At 47.8% G+C, this 16,571-nt stretch overlaps 2 protein-coding genes across 6 annotated transcripts in view; one reads left to right on the plus strand and one right to left on the minus strand.

Annotated features, from left to right (window-relative positions):
- GPR137C (G protein-coupled receptor 137C) overlaps nucleotides 1–5,466 on the minus strand; it is a 32,414-nt gene extending 26,948 nt beyond the window's left edge. For both annotated transcript variants that reach the window (XR_014712021.1, XM_084630819.1), the window contains exon 1: nucleotides 5,091–5,466. Coding sequence is in view for 1 of the 2 variants with exons in the window: in XM_084630819.1 (XP_084486945.1) it covers nucleotides 5,091–5,447 (357 nt within the window). In the remaining variant the exon portion in view is untranslated. The remainder of the gene's footprint in view (nucleotides 1–5,090) is intronic.
- The window catches only part of TXNDC16 (thioredoxin domain containing 16), a 79,699-nt gene continuing 68,352 nt past the window's right edge, over nucleotides 5,225–16,571 (plus strand). For 3 of the 4 annotated variants that reach the window (XM_084630815.1, XM_084630814.1, XM_084630817.1), the window contains exon 1: nucleotides 5,971–7,106. The gene's annotated coding sequence lies outside the window, so the exon portion shown is untranslated. Of the gene's footprint in view, nucleotides 5,328–5,970; nucleotides 7,107–16,571 lie in introns of those variants that run through there. The other variant, XM_084630816.1, reaches the window with a different exon arrangement.

Consider the following 16,571-nt stretch of genomic DNA (forward strand, 5'->3'; position numbering starts at 1 on the left):
GAAGTTGTTGGAAGTCCCTCTCTCCGAGCATAAAGATAAGAGACCGAACGTGGTTGCCTAATTTAAAAGGAGAGATTATGGAGACATCTGGGTGTGTTGTTACCATGAACCAGTCACATTTGGATATGCTCTTTTGTCATTAAGAACCATCTACACTCAAGAGTTAGGTTGACGTTGTCACATCCTGACAAAATCTTAGTGTCGATGCAGCGATGTCATCGAAGAATGCTTTCATTGATGTAGCTACTATTGCTTGAGGTAGAGGTATTCCTACAGGAATGGGAAGACCTCTTCCATTGGCACGAGCTGCCTCTACACTACAGAATTATGCCAGCTATAGCTATGTGGCCATATGGTCTCTGTATAAGGTACATCTTTGCTACAATCACACACAGTTCAAGCCCCTGCAGTGTAATAGTACAGGCTCTTCTAGGACCACACCCCAGAAGTGCCCAAAGTTTGCACCAAAATCAAACAACAAAAAATCTTTCAGTCTAACCAAGAGAGGAAACCAAGAACAGAAACTGTGGAAGGTTAGTTTCTTCCCTCCCAGAATGTTAGTGCCCTGATCATAAGGTCACTGACAAATCACAAGGGCTTGCTGGGATGCACTCTGCATTTCCCAGCACAGAAAGGTGGCAGCAGGTCTACTATGTCACATGGTGGTGGGCACTTCCAATTTCTGGAGACTCCTTAGCTGGTGAACCAGGCAGTTTTAACACTGTCCAAGATTCCCACCACCCAGTGAACCCATCCTTAGAGTCATACTGTTGAAGAAATATAGGAGAACCAGATAAAGCTAATGAGGAAAGGTTTAAGGGTACAAGAATGAATGTGGAGCATCTTGGGAGCTCACCGATTAGTGACAGAACTGTTCAGTTTCCTTATCTAGCTTGGATATTTTTGGGATACAAGAACTCCCAGGCTGGGTATGATTTAATTACACTGGAGCAGATGTGCATGTACAGAAGGGGAAGTGGTCTAGTCAGTTCAAGAATTACAAAAAGAGAAACCCAGACAGGTTGGAGGTCATGGATAAGCCAACCTTAGGGATGCAGCCTGCCAGAGGACCTCTTCGCCTCCTGCAAGGCAGAGCCCTGAGTCATATTGCTATACACGATAGGGAGTGATGAGGGCAACACTTGCAAGCAGGCTTTTGTAGAAGGGGAAGCAAGTGGTTGCTGTGGCTGAAGTTACTCACAAGGGGCCTCTCCAGATGATCAAGGCAGGGAGTGACTGGCAGTAGAGGGAGAAGACTTCTTTCAGAACTAGCCTACTAGGAAGATGCCAAGATGGCCACTGGCAGTGGGGTGCAGGTGGAGAAGCTATTTTAGGTTTCATCTGGAGTATCATTGACAGTTCAGTCTCCAAGCTAACTCTTAGATTTATAATTTGGAGATACACCTCTTTGGAGGCATGATTGGGGGGAAAAAAGTGTCCCATTTGAGTCAAATTGCTGACTTGGACATCTCCAAGGAAACCAGATCTCAGACTAAGCCTGATGAAGTTAAGATGAAAGCAGAACCTCATGAGTTGAGATGGAGTAAGGAGAGATGTGGGTTATGTATCAAACTGCTTGTTCATTAGGAGCATCAAAGTACGTAACTAGCTAGCAACAGAAGGAAAACCACAACTGCTACTGCTAAAGCAGCAGGTCTCTGGCGACCAAGAATAAGACTCTCAAAATGAGCGTTGACAAGTTGAACAAGAAAATTACACAGTGGGGCTGGAAGCCCAGAGAGAATCCTAGTCTGTTTTTATTCTGCACTTTGTTGGGGAGGTGGGGGGCATGGAATTGTGTTTTTCAAACAGGTAATTCATACAGAAATAATGTGATTTGTCAGTAGGGGTTTGTGAATTAGAAGCCTAGTACAGTTTACCCTCACACCCCAGCACCACTTTCATCTTTTAGCTCACAAACAATTCAAGCATGAGTTTGATACACCCAGGTCAGCTGGGAGCCACAGTGACATGAGATATAAAAGCATTGAGAGGGGGGAGAAAAAAAAAAGCCATGTTTCTACAGGGTCCTAAAGGCCTTGATTATTCAGTCTTCTCTAAGAAAGCCAATGGGTAGCCAGCCTAATCTTCTGCTTTAAAAGAGGTGCTTACCACCAGCTTGCAAGTCAGGTATTTGAATCATGGTGTACTACTTCTACAGCTCCAAAGATGTTACTAGGTGGACAAGGAGGACTTGTGGCACGTTATAGACTAACAAATTTGTTTGAGCATAAGCTTTCGTGGGCTAAAACCCACTTCATCGGAACCATGGAGTGGAAAATACAGTAGAAAGATATATAGTTCCATACCACCCATTCACAGATTATCAAGAACTGAAGGACAGTGTCACCTAGTTTGTTTTAAGTGTCACCATTTAGCAAGTTGTAATTCTATACTAAAGGCCTTGTCAATGCAAGAGTTGCACCCACTTTCTAATTCCATTTAGGAACAGTTTTTAGATTGGAGTGGCCCCCTTGTGGTGGCACCTCTTGTTTCAGATTAAGAGTCCCCTGTATGACTTTAGCTGGGTCATCATGAGCTAAATCAAGGCAGTTCCTTACTGATTAGTTAACAATCTAGGACAATCTTACAGCCAAAGAAAGAAGTGTAAACACAAGGGGGTTGTTCCAGTCTAACCTTGCCAGTTTCATCTGTAGAGCTCTTGGGTCTCAGCTCAATTCTTCTGGAGGGCAGGTGAACAAATGGTTTAGACCAGGGGTTCCCAAATTGGGGGGTGGGGGGTGTCAAAAGGTTATGACCAGGGTCACAAGCTGTCAGCCTCCACCCCAAACCCCATTTCACCTTCAGCATTTAGAATAGTGTTTATATATGTGTTTCTAATTGATAAGGGGGGGGTCCACACTCAGAGGCTTGCTTTGTGAAACAGATCACCACTACAAAAATTTGAGCACCACTGGCTTAGACATTGCAGGCACTCTCTACCCCTGCCTTCTCAGAAACACCATGGGCCCAGTTGTCCACCACCTTGCACCGAGTGCAGTTGCTCACACTTGTGCAAGCAAATGCTGCTATTCTGACCCACAAGGATTTTACACCCACTTTGTACGACTTTCAGCCTGTGGTCCATGGACCAATGGGGATCTGCAGACTAGGCCTAAAATTTCCAAAGGGATCCACACCCCCACATGAATTTTTTAAATTTTTTTTTTTAAAGAGGGTCCACAAATAAAAAAGGTTGCAAACCAGTGCTCTAGTGTATGTGACTCCAGAGGCTAGTTGAGGCTCCAGCCCCCCAACCAAATATGTGAACATAATTTTTAACAAAGAGACAAGCTATTCTAGATTTCCCCCTCCTCAATTCAAATTCCATAGCTACTGACATTTAGATTAATATTTGTCTTGATGCTAGAACTAGGCAAGGAAAAAAATCAACACCCCTCCTCAAACCCATCTCCCCCGCCCCCCAATCAGTTCTCCTTGCAAAATAAAGTTTGTCCTTCCCTTTATCTCACCCATTTGAATTTAGTTTGCAATTTCATAAACAGAATTAGCTTTGAAGAAAGCCCGATGCACATAAAACATATTGCAGTATTTAAGTAATTTACACATGTAACAAAAATCTAGGCACATTGTTACCAATACGAGCCCAATTATCCCCTCTTCCCTTTGCCTTTTGGGGACATATTGAATACCTACTAGTAGGTAAATTCGAATTTGGCAGAGAAGACAGCTGTCAAACAACAAATGTTGCATAACCACCTATTTTATTACCCTATGTGTTTATAGCTTTGACAGTTTTTAAAAATTGACAGCTTCACCAGTCTTCAGGGTTTTTGTTTTTTGTTTTGGGGGGGGGGGGGGAGAAGAAAAGGGAAGAAATGTAGAAGAAACTGTACTGCTCATCTTGTGTGCTATCATGTGAATGCCAATGTCCTAGGGAAAATGAAATCAATTCCCCTGTGACTGAAGGATTTCAGTGGGTTGGAGATTCCTTTGTGAGGGTGTTAAACAGCTGAGAGCTGCAGAGTAAGGCAATCTCAACGATAATAATACAGCTAGCCGGAAAGTATTGCCAGATTAGTTTGTGACTTGCTTCATCAGAGTCCATGCAAAGGGGGAGCCGTTCATCAGAGGCCGGGCTAAGGATAAATATCGGGGGGAATTTGAGCGGGGGTGGATTAGACACACACAAATAAGCTCTGGAGGGAGAGACACGAAAGCCAAGTGACAAACAACAACAAAAGCCACCCAAACGGCCTCGCAGATGTCCCAGTAAATAGTGGCCCATTGTGTTAGGGGCTGAGCAGCGACTCTAGCCCTGAGCCTCGGGTTTGAGGGGTGAGCGCGGGGTCCCTGGAACCTCAGCACAACAAGGGGCAGAAGAATAAACCTGCTAATAATAAAAAAAAAGAGGGGGGGGGGTGAGAGAGGGGAAGACGCAGCAACAATAGCAAAAGAGGCTCTAGCTGGTGACGTAATGGTTGGCGACCGTCCAGCCCCTGCTATCACCACTTTATCTAGTCCCCCTTAAAACCTCCCCCACAACACAACACAACACAACACAGCCCAGTTGAGCAACGCGGAGGTTATTTGTCTTCCCAAGTGACACTTTGTGTGTGTGTGGGGGGGGGGGAAGGAAATCGAGGCAAATCCCCGCAGCCTCCCCCCTCCCCAGTTCGCTGAATTTGGTAAACACACACACACACACCAAACCACAACAACAACACAGCCCAGTTGAGCAACGCGGAGGTTATTGGTCTTCCCAAGTGACACTGTGTGCGTAGGGGGGGGGGGAAACAAGGAAATCGAGGCAAATCCCCGCAGCCTCCCCCCTCCCCAGCCCCAAGTTTGCAGAATTTGGTAAACACCCTCCCCCCCCAACCACAAACAACAACACCACCACAGCCCAGTGGAGCAACCCGGAGGTCATTTGTCTTCCCAAGTGACACTGTGGGGGGCGTGTGTGTGTGTGTCTCTCTCTCTCTCTGTGGGCAAGAGAATCGGGGCAAATCCCCGCAGCCTCTCCCCAGATGTGCAGAATTTGGTGTGTGTGTGTGTCCCCCCCCCACACACACACACACAGCGCCGCGAGCGGGACCCCCCCCCGCCCCGCCCCGCCCCGCACCTACCTCGGCGAAGTAGAGGTGGAGGAGGCAGAGGCTGGCGAAGAGCAGGCAGCCCGGCGAGCAGTGGAGCAGCCAGCGGGCGAAGGGCGGGCGCGGCAGCGGGGCGGCCGGCGGGGCGGCCGGCAGGGAGCCGGCGAAGAGCACGGTGCGCAGCGCCGCCCACAGCAGGCAGAGGAAGAGGCAGAGCGTGCGGTAGCTCAGCCGCTTCTCCCCGGAGCAGAGGAGCAGCCAGAGCTGCAGGTAGGCGAAGAGGAAGAGGGAGCCGTACAGGGCGGTGTGCAGCACCGTCAGCCCCAGCGCCACCGGGTAGGGGACGGCGGGCATCGCCCCGGCGGGGGGGGCAGAGACGGTCCCGCTCATGGGGCGGGGGAGCGGCGACGGGATAAAAGGGGGGGGTGTAAAAACCGGGGGCGGGGAAAGTCCCCCCCCCCTCACAGCAGCGGCTAAAAACCCATGCAACAAAAGAGCCCGCCCGCCCGCGCCCGGCTGCAGCGCTCCCTCGCTTCGAAAACAACTCTCGGCTGGAGCCGATCAGCTGAGCCAGATTATTTGAGGCGCTCGCTCCGGACGGCGGACTCTTCTCATTGGCTCCCGCCGGGCCCGCCCGCGCCGCTCCCTTCCGCCCTTGCCGGTGGCGGCTGGGCCTGCCAGTCAGAGCCGGCCCGCCCTCCGCGGGCTCTCCGGGCTCCGTTTTGTTCTTGGGTTGCCGTCGCCGCCCGACTCGGTTTCCGACCTCCCTCACTTTGTTCGCCTCTCGCCGCCTGGCTTGTTCTCCCGGCTCAGCGAGCCGCCGCTGTGCGGTGCGCCCTCCCGAGCCGCAGCCGCGCGCTGCCTGGGACTGGGATCAGCTGCGCGGAGACAGGCCTGTGCGGGCGGGCGGGTCTGTGCGGGGGACAGGAGCGGCTCAAGGTCTGCGGGGAGGCAGCGCAGAGATCCCCATTGCGATAGCGGACCCCACAGATCCCCATTATTATAGAGCGTTTGCTGGTGAGATCGCTATAGGGAAGGTCAGCGATCCCCACAGCTGTAGGGGTAGCTCAGAGATCCCCACTGCTATAGGGGAAGCTCAGAGATCCCCACAGCTATAGGGGAAGCTCAGAGATCCCCACTGCTATAGGGGAAGCTCAGAGATCCCCACTGCTATAGGGGTAGCTCAGAGATCCCCACTGCTATAGGGGTAGCTCAGAGATTCCCACTGCTATAGGGAAGGTCAGCGATCCCCACTGCTATAGGGGTAGCTCAGAGATCCCCACAGCTGTAGGGGTAGCTCAGGGATCCCCACTGCTATAGGGGAAGCTCAGAGATCCCCACAGCTATAGGGAAGGTCAGCGATCCCCACTGCTATAGGGGTAGCTCAGAGATCCCCACTGCTATAGGGGAAGCTCAGAGATCCCCACTGCTATAGGGAAGCTCAGAGATCCCCACTGCTATAGGGGAAGCTCAGAGATCCCCACAGCTGTAGGGGTAGCTCAGGGATCCCCACTGCTATAGGGGAAGCTCAGAGATCCCCACTGCTATAGGGGAAGCTCAGAGATCCCCATTGCTATAGGGGTAGCTCAGAGATCCCCATTGCTATAGGGGTAGCTCAGAGATCCCCACTGCTATAGGGGAAGCTCAGAGATCCCCACTGCTATAGGGAAGCTCAGAGATCCCCACTGCTATAGGGGTAGCTCAGAGATCCCCATTGCTATAGGGGTAGCTCAGAGATCCCCACTGCTATAGGTAATACCTAGATCTCCAGCACAGTAAGGTTTAGCTTGGCCTGGGTCTTTCAGCCCTAACTGTGGAGCAGCACCTGTGTCCTCCTGCTATCAAGAGTGAGCCCTGTTACCTGCGCGCTGGAGGCATCCAGTGCCACCACTCTCGGCAAGAAAGGCCCAGAGACACACAGGAGCGGAGGTAACGCGGGGCTGATGTGATCCCATCCCACCCGTGCCAGAGGAGGGAAGGATGGAGAACTTCACGCCACTGTCCTCGGGGCAAAAAATGGTGTCTGAAACACGCAATAGCGCCTGCCAGGTGAGTGAGGCCCCGAAGCCATCCTGGGGCATGCTCCATTTGATCTATTCACAGTGCAGGGCTTTTCACAGACTCCAGTGGGAGGGTCCCTAAGGCCAGGCCGGACAAGCAGACAGAGGGCAGGAGGCAATGTGTAGACAAGCCAGCTTCAGTCCCTGACCAGGAGCAGAAATTGTTTCCATCCAAAAACATGCATCAGTGAACAGGGGCTTTGCACTTGACTGTAATCAGATGGGACAACATTGGCTCCTGCAGCCTTTGCAACCCAAACCATGCTGCAGGGAGCTGACTTGAGAAGTGAGAACCAGAAAGTGAAAGTGAAACCTAAGTGAAAGTGTCCTGAGGGATATTTCCTTTGTTCCAGCTGCCAGGGAGATGCAAACAGCACTGGGGGTGAGAAGTAAATTAGCTTTTAAACAATTCTAGTCATTTAAAGTGGGGTTGGTAACAGAGGAGAGGGTATAGGATACCCCCTAGAGATTCCCCTACACAAAGGGACAAGTTCAGCTGGCTTTAGGGCTTATGTGCACCCTGGAAATGATCAAAGCAGCTGGAGTGCTTGTATATCTTCTAATTCCCTGTGTGTGTATTTTTGCTTTTCCATTGATTTAAAACCAGTAAGAGGTTAAACAGGAAATGGCATGGGACACACAGATTCCTGGAAAGAGTTGATGTAGAACCCTAGTGTAAATGTCTAACATTAATAATAATAATATTGTGTAGCTCTTATAGAGTGCTTTATGGGCCTGATTCTCCAGCTCCTTAGGTGTAAAGCACATCCATGCAAAGTGTCAGCCTTCTGATTGGGTAGCATTTCACACCCATTCCTACGGAGCTGTATATTCAAAGGGCTGTATACGCATAATCTCATAACTCCCCCATGAAGGAGACAAATGAGTATTTTACAAATGGGGAAACTGAGACAGTGAAATGAAAGGACATGCGTAAGGCTGTGCAGGGGGTCAGTGGCAGATCCAAGACTAAAACTTGGAGCTTCCTCACTCTCACTCAATGCTCTTTCCACTAAACTCTGCAATGTTGGGACACAACCAGTTAACTGAGTGATGCAAACAAACTGGCAAGGACTTTGGTATATTTGTATTTATATTTAACAAAGAGAAACAATTCTGCACCAGCTCTTAACTGCATAAATCTCACAAAAGTGGCTGAAGTCTTTCCTCCTTTAACTCCTCCTCCCTGTTGATGAGTCCCTCCCCCATCCTCTGAGAATGGGGAGCTCTTTGGGGCTTGGTTTTTGGATCTGAACTGGGAGGTGCCTAGCTCAGTGGTGGGAGCTCAGTCAGAGTGAGTACATGTACGCTGTCTACCTTTCTGTTACCAGACTTAATTTACTGTGACAACGTTGTCTTATTACTCCCGCTCCTTGAAAGGGCGGCATGCAAGTTCAATTGCTGGCCAAAGCATCAATGATTTATTCCTTCAGATATAGTTTAGGTAAGACAATATTACCTTCAGCTCTGTTTTGAGCATGGACTGTAAAGGGACTGCTCACCCTGAGCAGGAGTTGAATATCTGTAAAGGCGATAGAATAATTACAGATACCACAATGAAACTACATGGCCAATGCATTTACCAGAGTGCTTGCATTCCCTGTTTCAAAGCGGATGAAATATTAATAAACACTATGTACAAATAGTCTTCTTTAGCCAGAGCATTTTAAGAACTATACATTGTAACCAAAAACCAGCCAGTGAAGAGCTCGGAAGGCAGTGTGTTCTAACGGACAGAGCATTGGTTAAACGTCCGAGACCTGGGTTCTAATCCTGACCGTGGAGAAATTATTTCACCTCTGTGTGTTCCTCTTCCCACCCTTTGTTTTGGGAGCTCTGTGGGGGTGGGGGCCAGGGCTGTTTTACTATGTACAACGCCTTGTGCAATGGGGCCCTCGTCTTAGTTGAAGCATGGGGGATCTACTGTAATACAAATAATAAAGTAACAAATCAGCATGTTGCAGACAGCGTACGTAGGCCCCATTTTCCACTATGGCTAGTGGTCACTGGTTTTGGGTGTCCAACTGGAGACACCCTCGGGGCCTGATTTTCAGGGGGTAGGTGTCTTAAGCTTGATCAACCCGTCCCAAACCACTAATCGCTTTTGGAAAATCACACTGACTAAATCAATCACAGCCAAAGCTGGAGCCAGGACTGGAACCTGCTTGGAAAACATGGTCGTTCCAGTCTGAGCGAAAGGAAAATTGTAAATTGCATTTCTGGTGGAGGCACAACCCGTTGGCTCTTGCCAGCTCTTGTTTATCTTTGGTTTATCTCAGATTCCACCCTGAGCTGAACACACAAGCCCCACTGAAATCAGCAATGTACAAGTGTTGGTACCAGAACATAAGAATGGCCAGACTGGGTGTAACCATGCTGGTTCTGGTGGGACCCAACGGAGAGTGCCAATTCAGGACAAATTGCTTCAAGCAGGGCAGTTACAGCCCCAGGCTGGGGTTTTTCCACCTCTAAGGTAGGGTGACCATATTTGAACATTCAAAAAAGAGGACACTCTATGGGGGGGAGGGGAGGGGTATTTGCTCGCGCCCCCCACCCCAACCCTACCCCTTCCCTGCCCCCATTCTAACCCCTTCCCCAAAGTCCCCTCCCCAATTTTGCCCCCTCCCTGCCCCATTGGACCCCTTCCCCAAATCCCCACCCTGGCCCTGCCTCCTCACCACAGTGCGCCGTGTCCCCCCCGCCCCCCCCCAGCCACGCAAAACAGCTGTTTCATGGTGCAAGCGCTGGGGGAAAAAGCGGGCACTTTCTCAAATGATCAGCGTTCACTCTCTTGAATAATCAACTCTTCTTTGTGGAAAAATAATAATGGCAAAATCCTGGACATTTTTAGATATTTAAAAATTCCTCCCGGATGGCGATTTAAGAACCAAAAAGCCGGACATGTCCGGGAAAATACGGACATATGGTAACCCTACTCTAAGGCAAACCAAACCAGCCAGACAGAGAGGACTTTGGTTTTACCCCCCTGGCTAACCACAAGTCACACAAGCAATTTCCTTAGATACTTCAGTTTCCCAGTATCACCATCAGTGCCACTCGTTATGGGGATGAATGGTTATGAAAACCAATACCCCAAGAAAAGCAAAAAGGTTCTCTCGATCCCAAAGGACCAAGCCCCAGACTCAGGTCAATATACAAATCAGATCTTACTCACAAATCACGCTGTTGCCAGTCCTTTAGAATCTAAAATCTAAAGGTTTATTCATAAAAGGGAAAAGATGCAGATGAGAGCTAGAACTGGTTAAATGGAATCAGTTACATACAGTCATGGCAAAGTTCTTGGTTCAGGCTTGTAGCAGTGATGGGATAAACTGCAGGTTCAAATCAAGTCTCTGGAGAACATCCACAGCTGGGATGGGTCTTTCAGTCCTTTGTTCAGAGCTTCAGCGTAGCAAAGTTCCTCCAGAGGTATGAAGCAGGATTAAAGACAAGATGGAGATGAGGCATCAGCCTTTTATAAGTGTAAGAACACCTCTTTGTTCTTACTGTGGAAAATTACAGCAAAATGGAGTTTGGAGTCACATGGGCAAGTCCCTGCATAGTTTGCTGAGTCACAAGGCCTGTCTGCCTTCTCTCAATGGGTCAATTGTGTAGCTGATGGTCCTTAATGGGCCATCAGGCAGGCTAGGCAGAGCTGACACCAACTTGTCTGGGGTATCACGCAGAAGCATAGTATAAGTTTGAAATACAGACAGTAGAGAGCCACTATTCATAACTTTAACTACGAAAATTATACACACATATAGACAGCATAATCATAACCAGCAAACCATAACCTTGTCCTAGACAACTTATTTGACTCCCCTTATACAAGTTTTGTTGCCACTACAGGAGCTTGGTTGAAACAATAATCTATGCGGTCCCAGATTATGTCAACATCATCACACTGGGTCAAACCAAAGGTCCATCTAGCCCAGTATCCTGTATTCCGACAGTGGCCAATGCCAGGTGCCCTAGAGGGAATGAACAGAACAGGTAATGATCAAGTGATCCATCCCGTTGCCCATTCCCTGCTTCTGGCAAACAGAGGCTAGGGACACCATTCCTGCCCATCCCGGCTAATAGTCATTGATGGACCTATCCTCCATGAATTTATCTAGTTTTTCTGAACCCTGTTATAGTCTTGGCCTTCACAACATCCCCTGGCAAGGAGTTCCACAGGTTGACTGTGCATTGTGTGAAAAAATACTTCCTTTTGTTTTAAACCTGCTGCCTATTAATTTCATTGGGTGACCCCTAGTTCTTGTGGTATGAGAAGGAGTAAATTACACGTCCTTATTTACTTTCTCCACACCAGTCATGATTTTATAGACCTCTGTCATATCCCCCCTTAGTAGTCTCTTTTCCAAGCTGAAAAGTTCCAGTCTTACTAATCTCTCCTTATACGGAAGCTGTTCCATACCCTAATCATTTTTGTTGCCCTTTTCTGAATCTTTTCCAATTCCTATATATCTTTTTTGAGATGGGGCGACCACATCTGCACATAGCTCCAAGGTCAAAACACAGTATGTAGTATCTGGACCTGTTCTGCAGGACAGTTGACAGAAAGGAACAGATTCATACTCATAACTGTGCCCTCCAAATATATAATAATTACCCCTTTGGACTCAAGTGAATAATCAATATTCTGGGTCTTGTGGGTTATTTCTGTTAGGAGGAGAAATTGATGTAGTCTGGTATGTCCATGATGCAATCCTGTTTATTTACAAGAATGTACAAAGTCCTATTCCCCTGAATACACTGGGAATCAAACTGTCTCCAGCTGTTTGATTCCATTTGCTTATAGTCCCAAGCCTCTTTCCAGCCAGTACTGTGCCCACAAAGCTCTCTTGTTCTTTGCTTTTTCCTAGGTTCACACTACAAAGTGCTTCTGTCTGTCTGTCTCTGGGGCTTCCTTGCTGCCATCTGTATACGTCTGTGGTGTTTCTGCTCCTTCTCTCACACACAGATCTCCCTCCAAGAATACCTCGCCCCCTGCATTTGCATTCAAACTCCTCCACCCATATAGTGCAGATTCCTGACCAGCTTTGGGCGTGGCCTGTCTTTTGAGTGGCGGCTTCTATTGCTTCAGCTATCTATTGTAGAAAGAAGCTTGATTGTTTTTACACTTATCCTCAATGAAGAGGCAGCTCTTCTACCTTCAGTGAGGTTTCACTCAGCCCCCCAAAAAACAAACATTACTTACACACACACAAATATTAAAGGAACATTATTAAGGTTGCAAAGTCAAGTACTCAAAAGTTAGGAAATGCCAGAACTAAGGTTGCCTGGGCAATCTCAATTTGACCTGCTTGTGCATATGCATTACGAGATAGTCTTTAGTTACAGGATCACATTCTGTTTTTTCCACAGGACCTCTGCCTCATTCAGTGCACAGGATGGACGGTGCTCAGTCAATCAGTAGCTATTCAGTACTTTGTTTTCTCCTTGCTGCTCAATGTGTGGCTCCTAGTCTTTTTTAACTGACCACTATTCAATCCTTGCTTTTTGAAGGCAGAATTATATATTTCCTCATGGGATTTTCTAGGATGTCACTACTCTAGTATCCGAGTGTTTCACAAACATTAATCTATCTTCACAAAACCCTGTGAGGTGCGGGGGTATTAAACCCATTTTACAAACGGAGAACAGAGATATTCAGGTCAAAAGTGTTCGCTAATTTTGGGTGCTCAGTTTGAGACTCCTAGGACCTGATTTTTTCAGAGTACCTAACATTAGCTCTGTAATGCTCTAAGTAGGGCTGTCAAGCAATTAAAATCACAATTAATCACATGATTAAAAAATTAATTGCGAGTAATAGCACTGTTAAACAATAGAATATCATGTGTTTACATATTTTTGAATGTTTTCTACATTTTCAAATATATTGATTTCAATTACAACAGAAAATAAAGTGTGCAGTGCTCATTTTATATTTATTTTTGGTTACAAGTATTTGCACTGTAAAAAAACAAGAGATAGTATTTTTCAGTTCACCTAATACAAGTACTGTAGTGCAATCTCTTTATCATGAAAGTTGAACTTAAATGTAGGATTACGTACAAAAAAACTGCCTTCAAAAATAAAACAATGTAAAATTTTAGAGCCTGCAAGTCCGCTCAGTCCTACTCCTTGTTCAGCCAATCACTCAGGCAAACAAGTTTGTTTACATTTGCAGGAGATAATGCTGCCCCCTTCTTGTTTACAATATCCCCTGAAAGTGAGAATAGGCGTTCGCATGGCACTGTTGTAGCCAGCGTCGCAAGATATTTATGTGCCAGATGTGCTAAAGATTCATATGTCCCTTCATGCTTCAGCCACCATTCCAGAGGACATGTGCCCATACTGATGACGGATTCTGCTTGATAACAATCCAAAGCAGTGCAGACTGATGCATGTTCATTTTCACCATCTGAGTCAGATGCCACCAGCAGAAGGTTGATTTTCTTTTTTGGTGGTTTGGGTTCTGTAGTTTCCGTATCAGTGTTGCTCTTTTAAGACCTGAAAGCACGCTTCACACCTCATCCCTCTCAGATTTTGGAAGGCACTTCAGATTCTTAAACCTTTGGTCGAGTGCTGTAGCTATCTTTAGAAATCTCACATTGGTGCCCTCTTTGCATTTTGTCAAATCTGTAGTGAAAGTGTTCTTAAAATGAACAACATGTGCTGTGTCATCATCCGAGACTGCTAGAACATGAAATATATGTCAGAATGTGGATAAAACAGAGCAGGGGACATGCAATTCTCCCCCAAGGGGTTCAGTCACAAATTTAATTAACGTATTATTTTTTTAACGAGCGTCATTGGCATGGAAACATGTCCTGTGGAATGGTGGTAAAGCATGAAGGGGCATACGAATATTTAGCCTATCTTGCATGTAAATACCTTGCAATGCCAGCTACAAAAGTGCCAGGCAAATGTCTGTTCTCACTTTCTGGTAACATAAAGAAGAGGGCAGCATTACCTCCTGCAAATGTAAACAAACTTGTTTGACTGAGCGACTGGCTGAACAAGAACTAGGTCTGAGTGGACTTGTAGGATCTAAAGTTTTACATTGTTTTGTTTGAGTGTAGTTATGTAACAAAAAAATCTACATTTGTAAGTTCAACTTTCATGACAAAGATTACACTACAGTACTTGTATGAGGTGAATTGAAAAATACAATTTCTTCTGTTTATCATTTTTACAGTGCAAATATTTGTAATAAAAAATACACACTTTGTATTCTGTGTTGTAATTGAAATCAATATATATGAAAACGTAGAAAAACATCCAAAATATTTAATAAATTTCAATTGGTATTCTGTTTAACAGTGTGATTAAAACTGCAATTAATCACAATTAATTTTTTGGAGTTAATTGCGTGAGTTAACTGCGATTAATCAACAGCCCTAGTTCAAAGCACATCTTCCATTGACTTCAGTTGTAGCTGAGTGCTCAGCACTTCTGCAAATCATACCCCAGGGCCTCAAGTCAAGCACTCAGAAAATGAGGAACACGCAGTGAGGGAGGGTCCTTCAGACAACAGCCTCCTTCACTGCAGATCCTGATTCATCCCCAGAGCAGGTCCAGCCTATGCACTGAGTGAGGCGAGGGTCCTGTAGAAACAAATAGAATGTGGTCATGTAATTAAAGATCGTATCAAAATGCACAGGGGGAGGAGAATAAGGTTGCCCTGGCAACCTAAATTCTGGCATATTCTAACTTTTGCGCACACAACTCTGCAACCTTACTAATGTTTTTAACAAGTTTTGTGTGTGTCATTTCTCAGGTTTTTCTAAAAAAAATAAAAATCCCAGAAATTCCATCACGTGGCATCACATTGAAATGTGCATGGTCGGAACCTTTAGCTCTACTGTACAGATCCATGCCACTTGAGCTAAAGTAGTAAGTGACAGCAGTAGTAGGTTGTCATCCTCTATGTGGACCAGCTCTCGCTGGGGATTGAACACTTTGCCAGTGAGGTTTGCAGATATTTGCTGACAGCAGAGGAATGGTGAGAAGAAGGAATCTTCCATTCCAGGCTCTGGAAAGGTGTGTTCTTCAGTGGGTACAGACTCTTCTGCCCATTCCCCTCAAGCTTGGCCCCTTCTGCCTGGTCCTGGTCCTAGAGTCACCCTTTTGGACTCCCCATCCCATTCTCAGTCTCCCTCTGGCCTCTGCTCTTACTTCCACTCCTTGCCCAACCAGCCCCAGTTCCACCCTTCCCCCACTCACTCTGCCCCCCCCACAACATTGCGCAACCCAAAGGCTCCCTCAGTCTCCCTTCCCGGGCTCCTCATCCAAACTCAGTGCTTTCCTCCCCCCCCTTCCAGCTCCTTCTCCTAATCTCCTCCTCCCCCTCACCTCCTTCCCTTGTCCTACTGGTTCCCAGACCCACACTCCATGCTCAGCTAGGTCCAATCCCCTCCCCAGCTCCTTATCTGATCTCAGTCTCCCCACACCCATTGGCTCCCAGTTCCCACTCTTTTCCTCCTTGGCTCCCAGTCCCAGTCTGTCCCTTGCTCCCATTACCGGTCTCCTTACCCAGCCATTCCCAGTCCTCCTGCCCTCTTGTCCCCGCTCTCCTTGCCCAACCAGTCCCAGTTCAACACCCTGATTTGTCTCTGTCCCCATCCTAGCACCCAGTTGTCCTCCTCTGACAATTTGCGACTCACCACTGCAATGTCTCCTACTGGCTTGTCCTGGGGGTTAGCTCTGCTAGCCAGTGTGCCTTCTTCTGGTGAGGTCTCACCGCCGCCACTTCTGCTCCTGGACCTGTGTCATTCCCAGGACCACAATGCCCTCTCCAGGACACAGCCCTTCAGCTCTGCCACACTCAGTGCTCCCCCCTTCCAGGGGAACTGCAGTCCACTGTCCAGCCACTTCCCCAAGTGGCAACTGCAGCCCAATGTTTGGCCACTTCCTCCACGGCACCCCAGTACTCCAGGCCCCGGCCCACAGACCCTGTAGATAGCCATCACTTGCTGCATCCCCTCTGACTCCTCAGTAGATTTCCCTGGGCCACTTCCCCGTGGCCTCAGCCTGCAGATCCCTGCAGCCCGCCAGGAGCTGCCTTTAGCTCCCTGGGTCTCTGCCTGCAGCACTGGTCGGTCCAGGGTGCTTTCTGCCTTCAGCCTGCAAGGTAGCCAGTTCTCCCCCCTCAAGCTACAGGGAGCAACTGAAGCTGCTCTCTCGTCTGCAGCCCTTCTTATATGGGCCAGCCCAGCCCTGACAGGCTGCTCCTCACAGCCCCTCTCCGATTGGCCGCCTGCTGCGCAATCTCCCTAGGTCTCTATTAACCCCTTATGGGCCAGTGTGGGGCAGATGCCCCATCACACCTCCCCACACACATTTTACACCCCGCTGGTTCTCAGTCCCAGCCTTTCTCTCTGGACTCATCCAATCTCAGTGCCCCCCTCAGCTTTTTGTCCCAGTCCCTTTGCCCTGCCAGTCCCAATTCTCCTCCCACATC

This window comes from Lepidochelys olivacea, assembly GCF_965140295.1.
Source record: "Lepidochelys olivacea isolate rLepOli2 genome assembly, chromosome: 6".
Taxonomy (NCBI): Eukaryota; Metazoa; Chordata; order Testudines; family Cheloniidae; genus Lepidochelys; species Lepidochelys olivacea.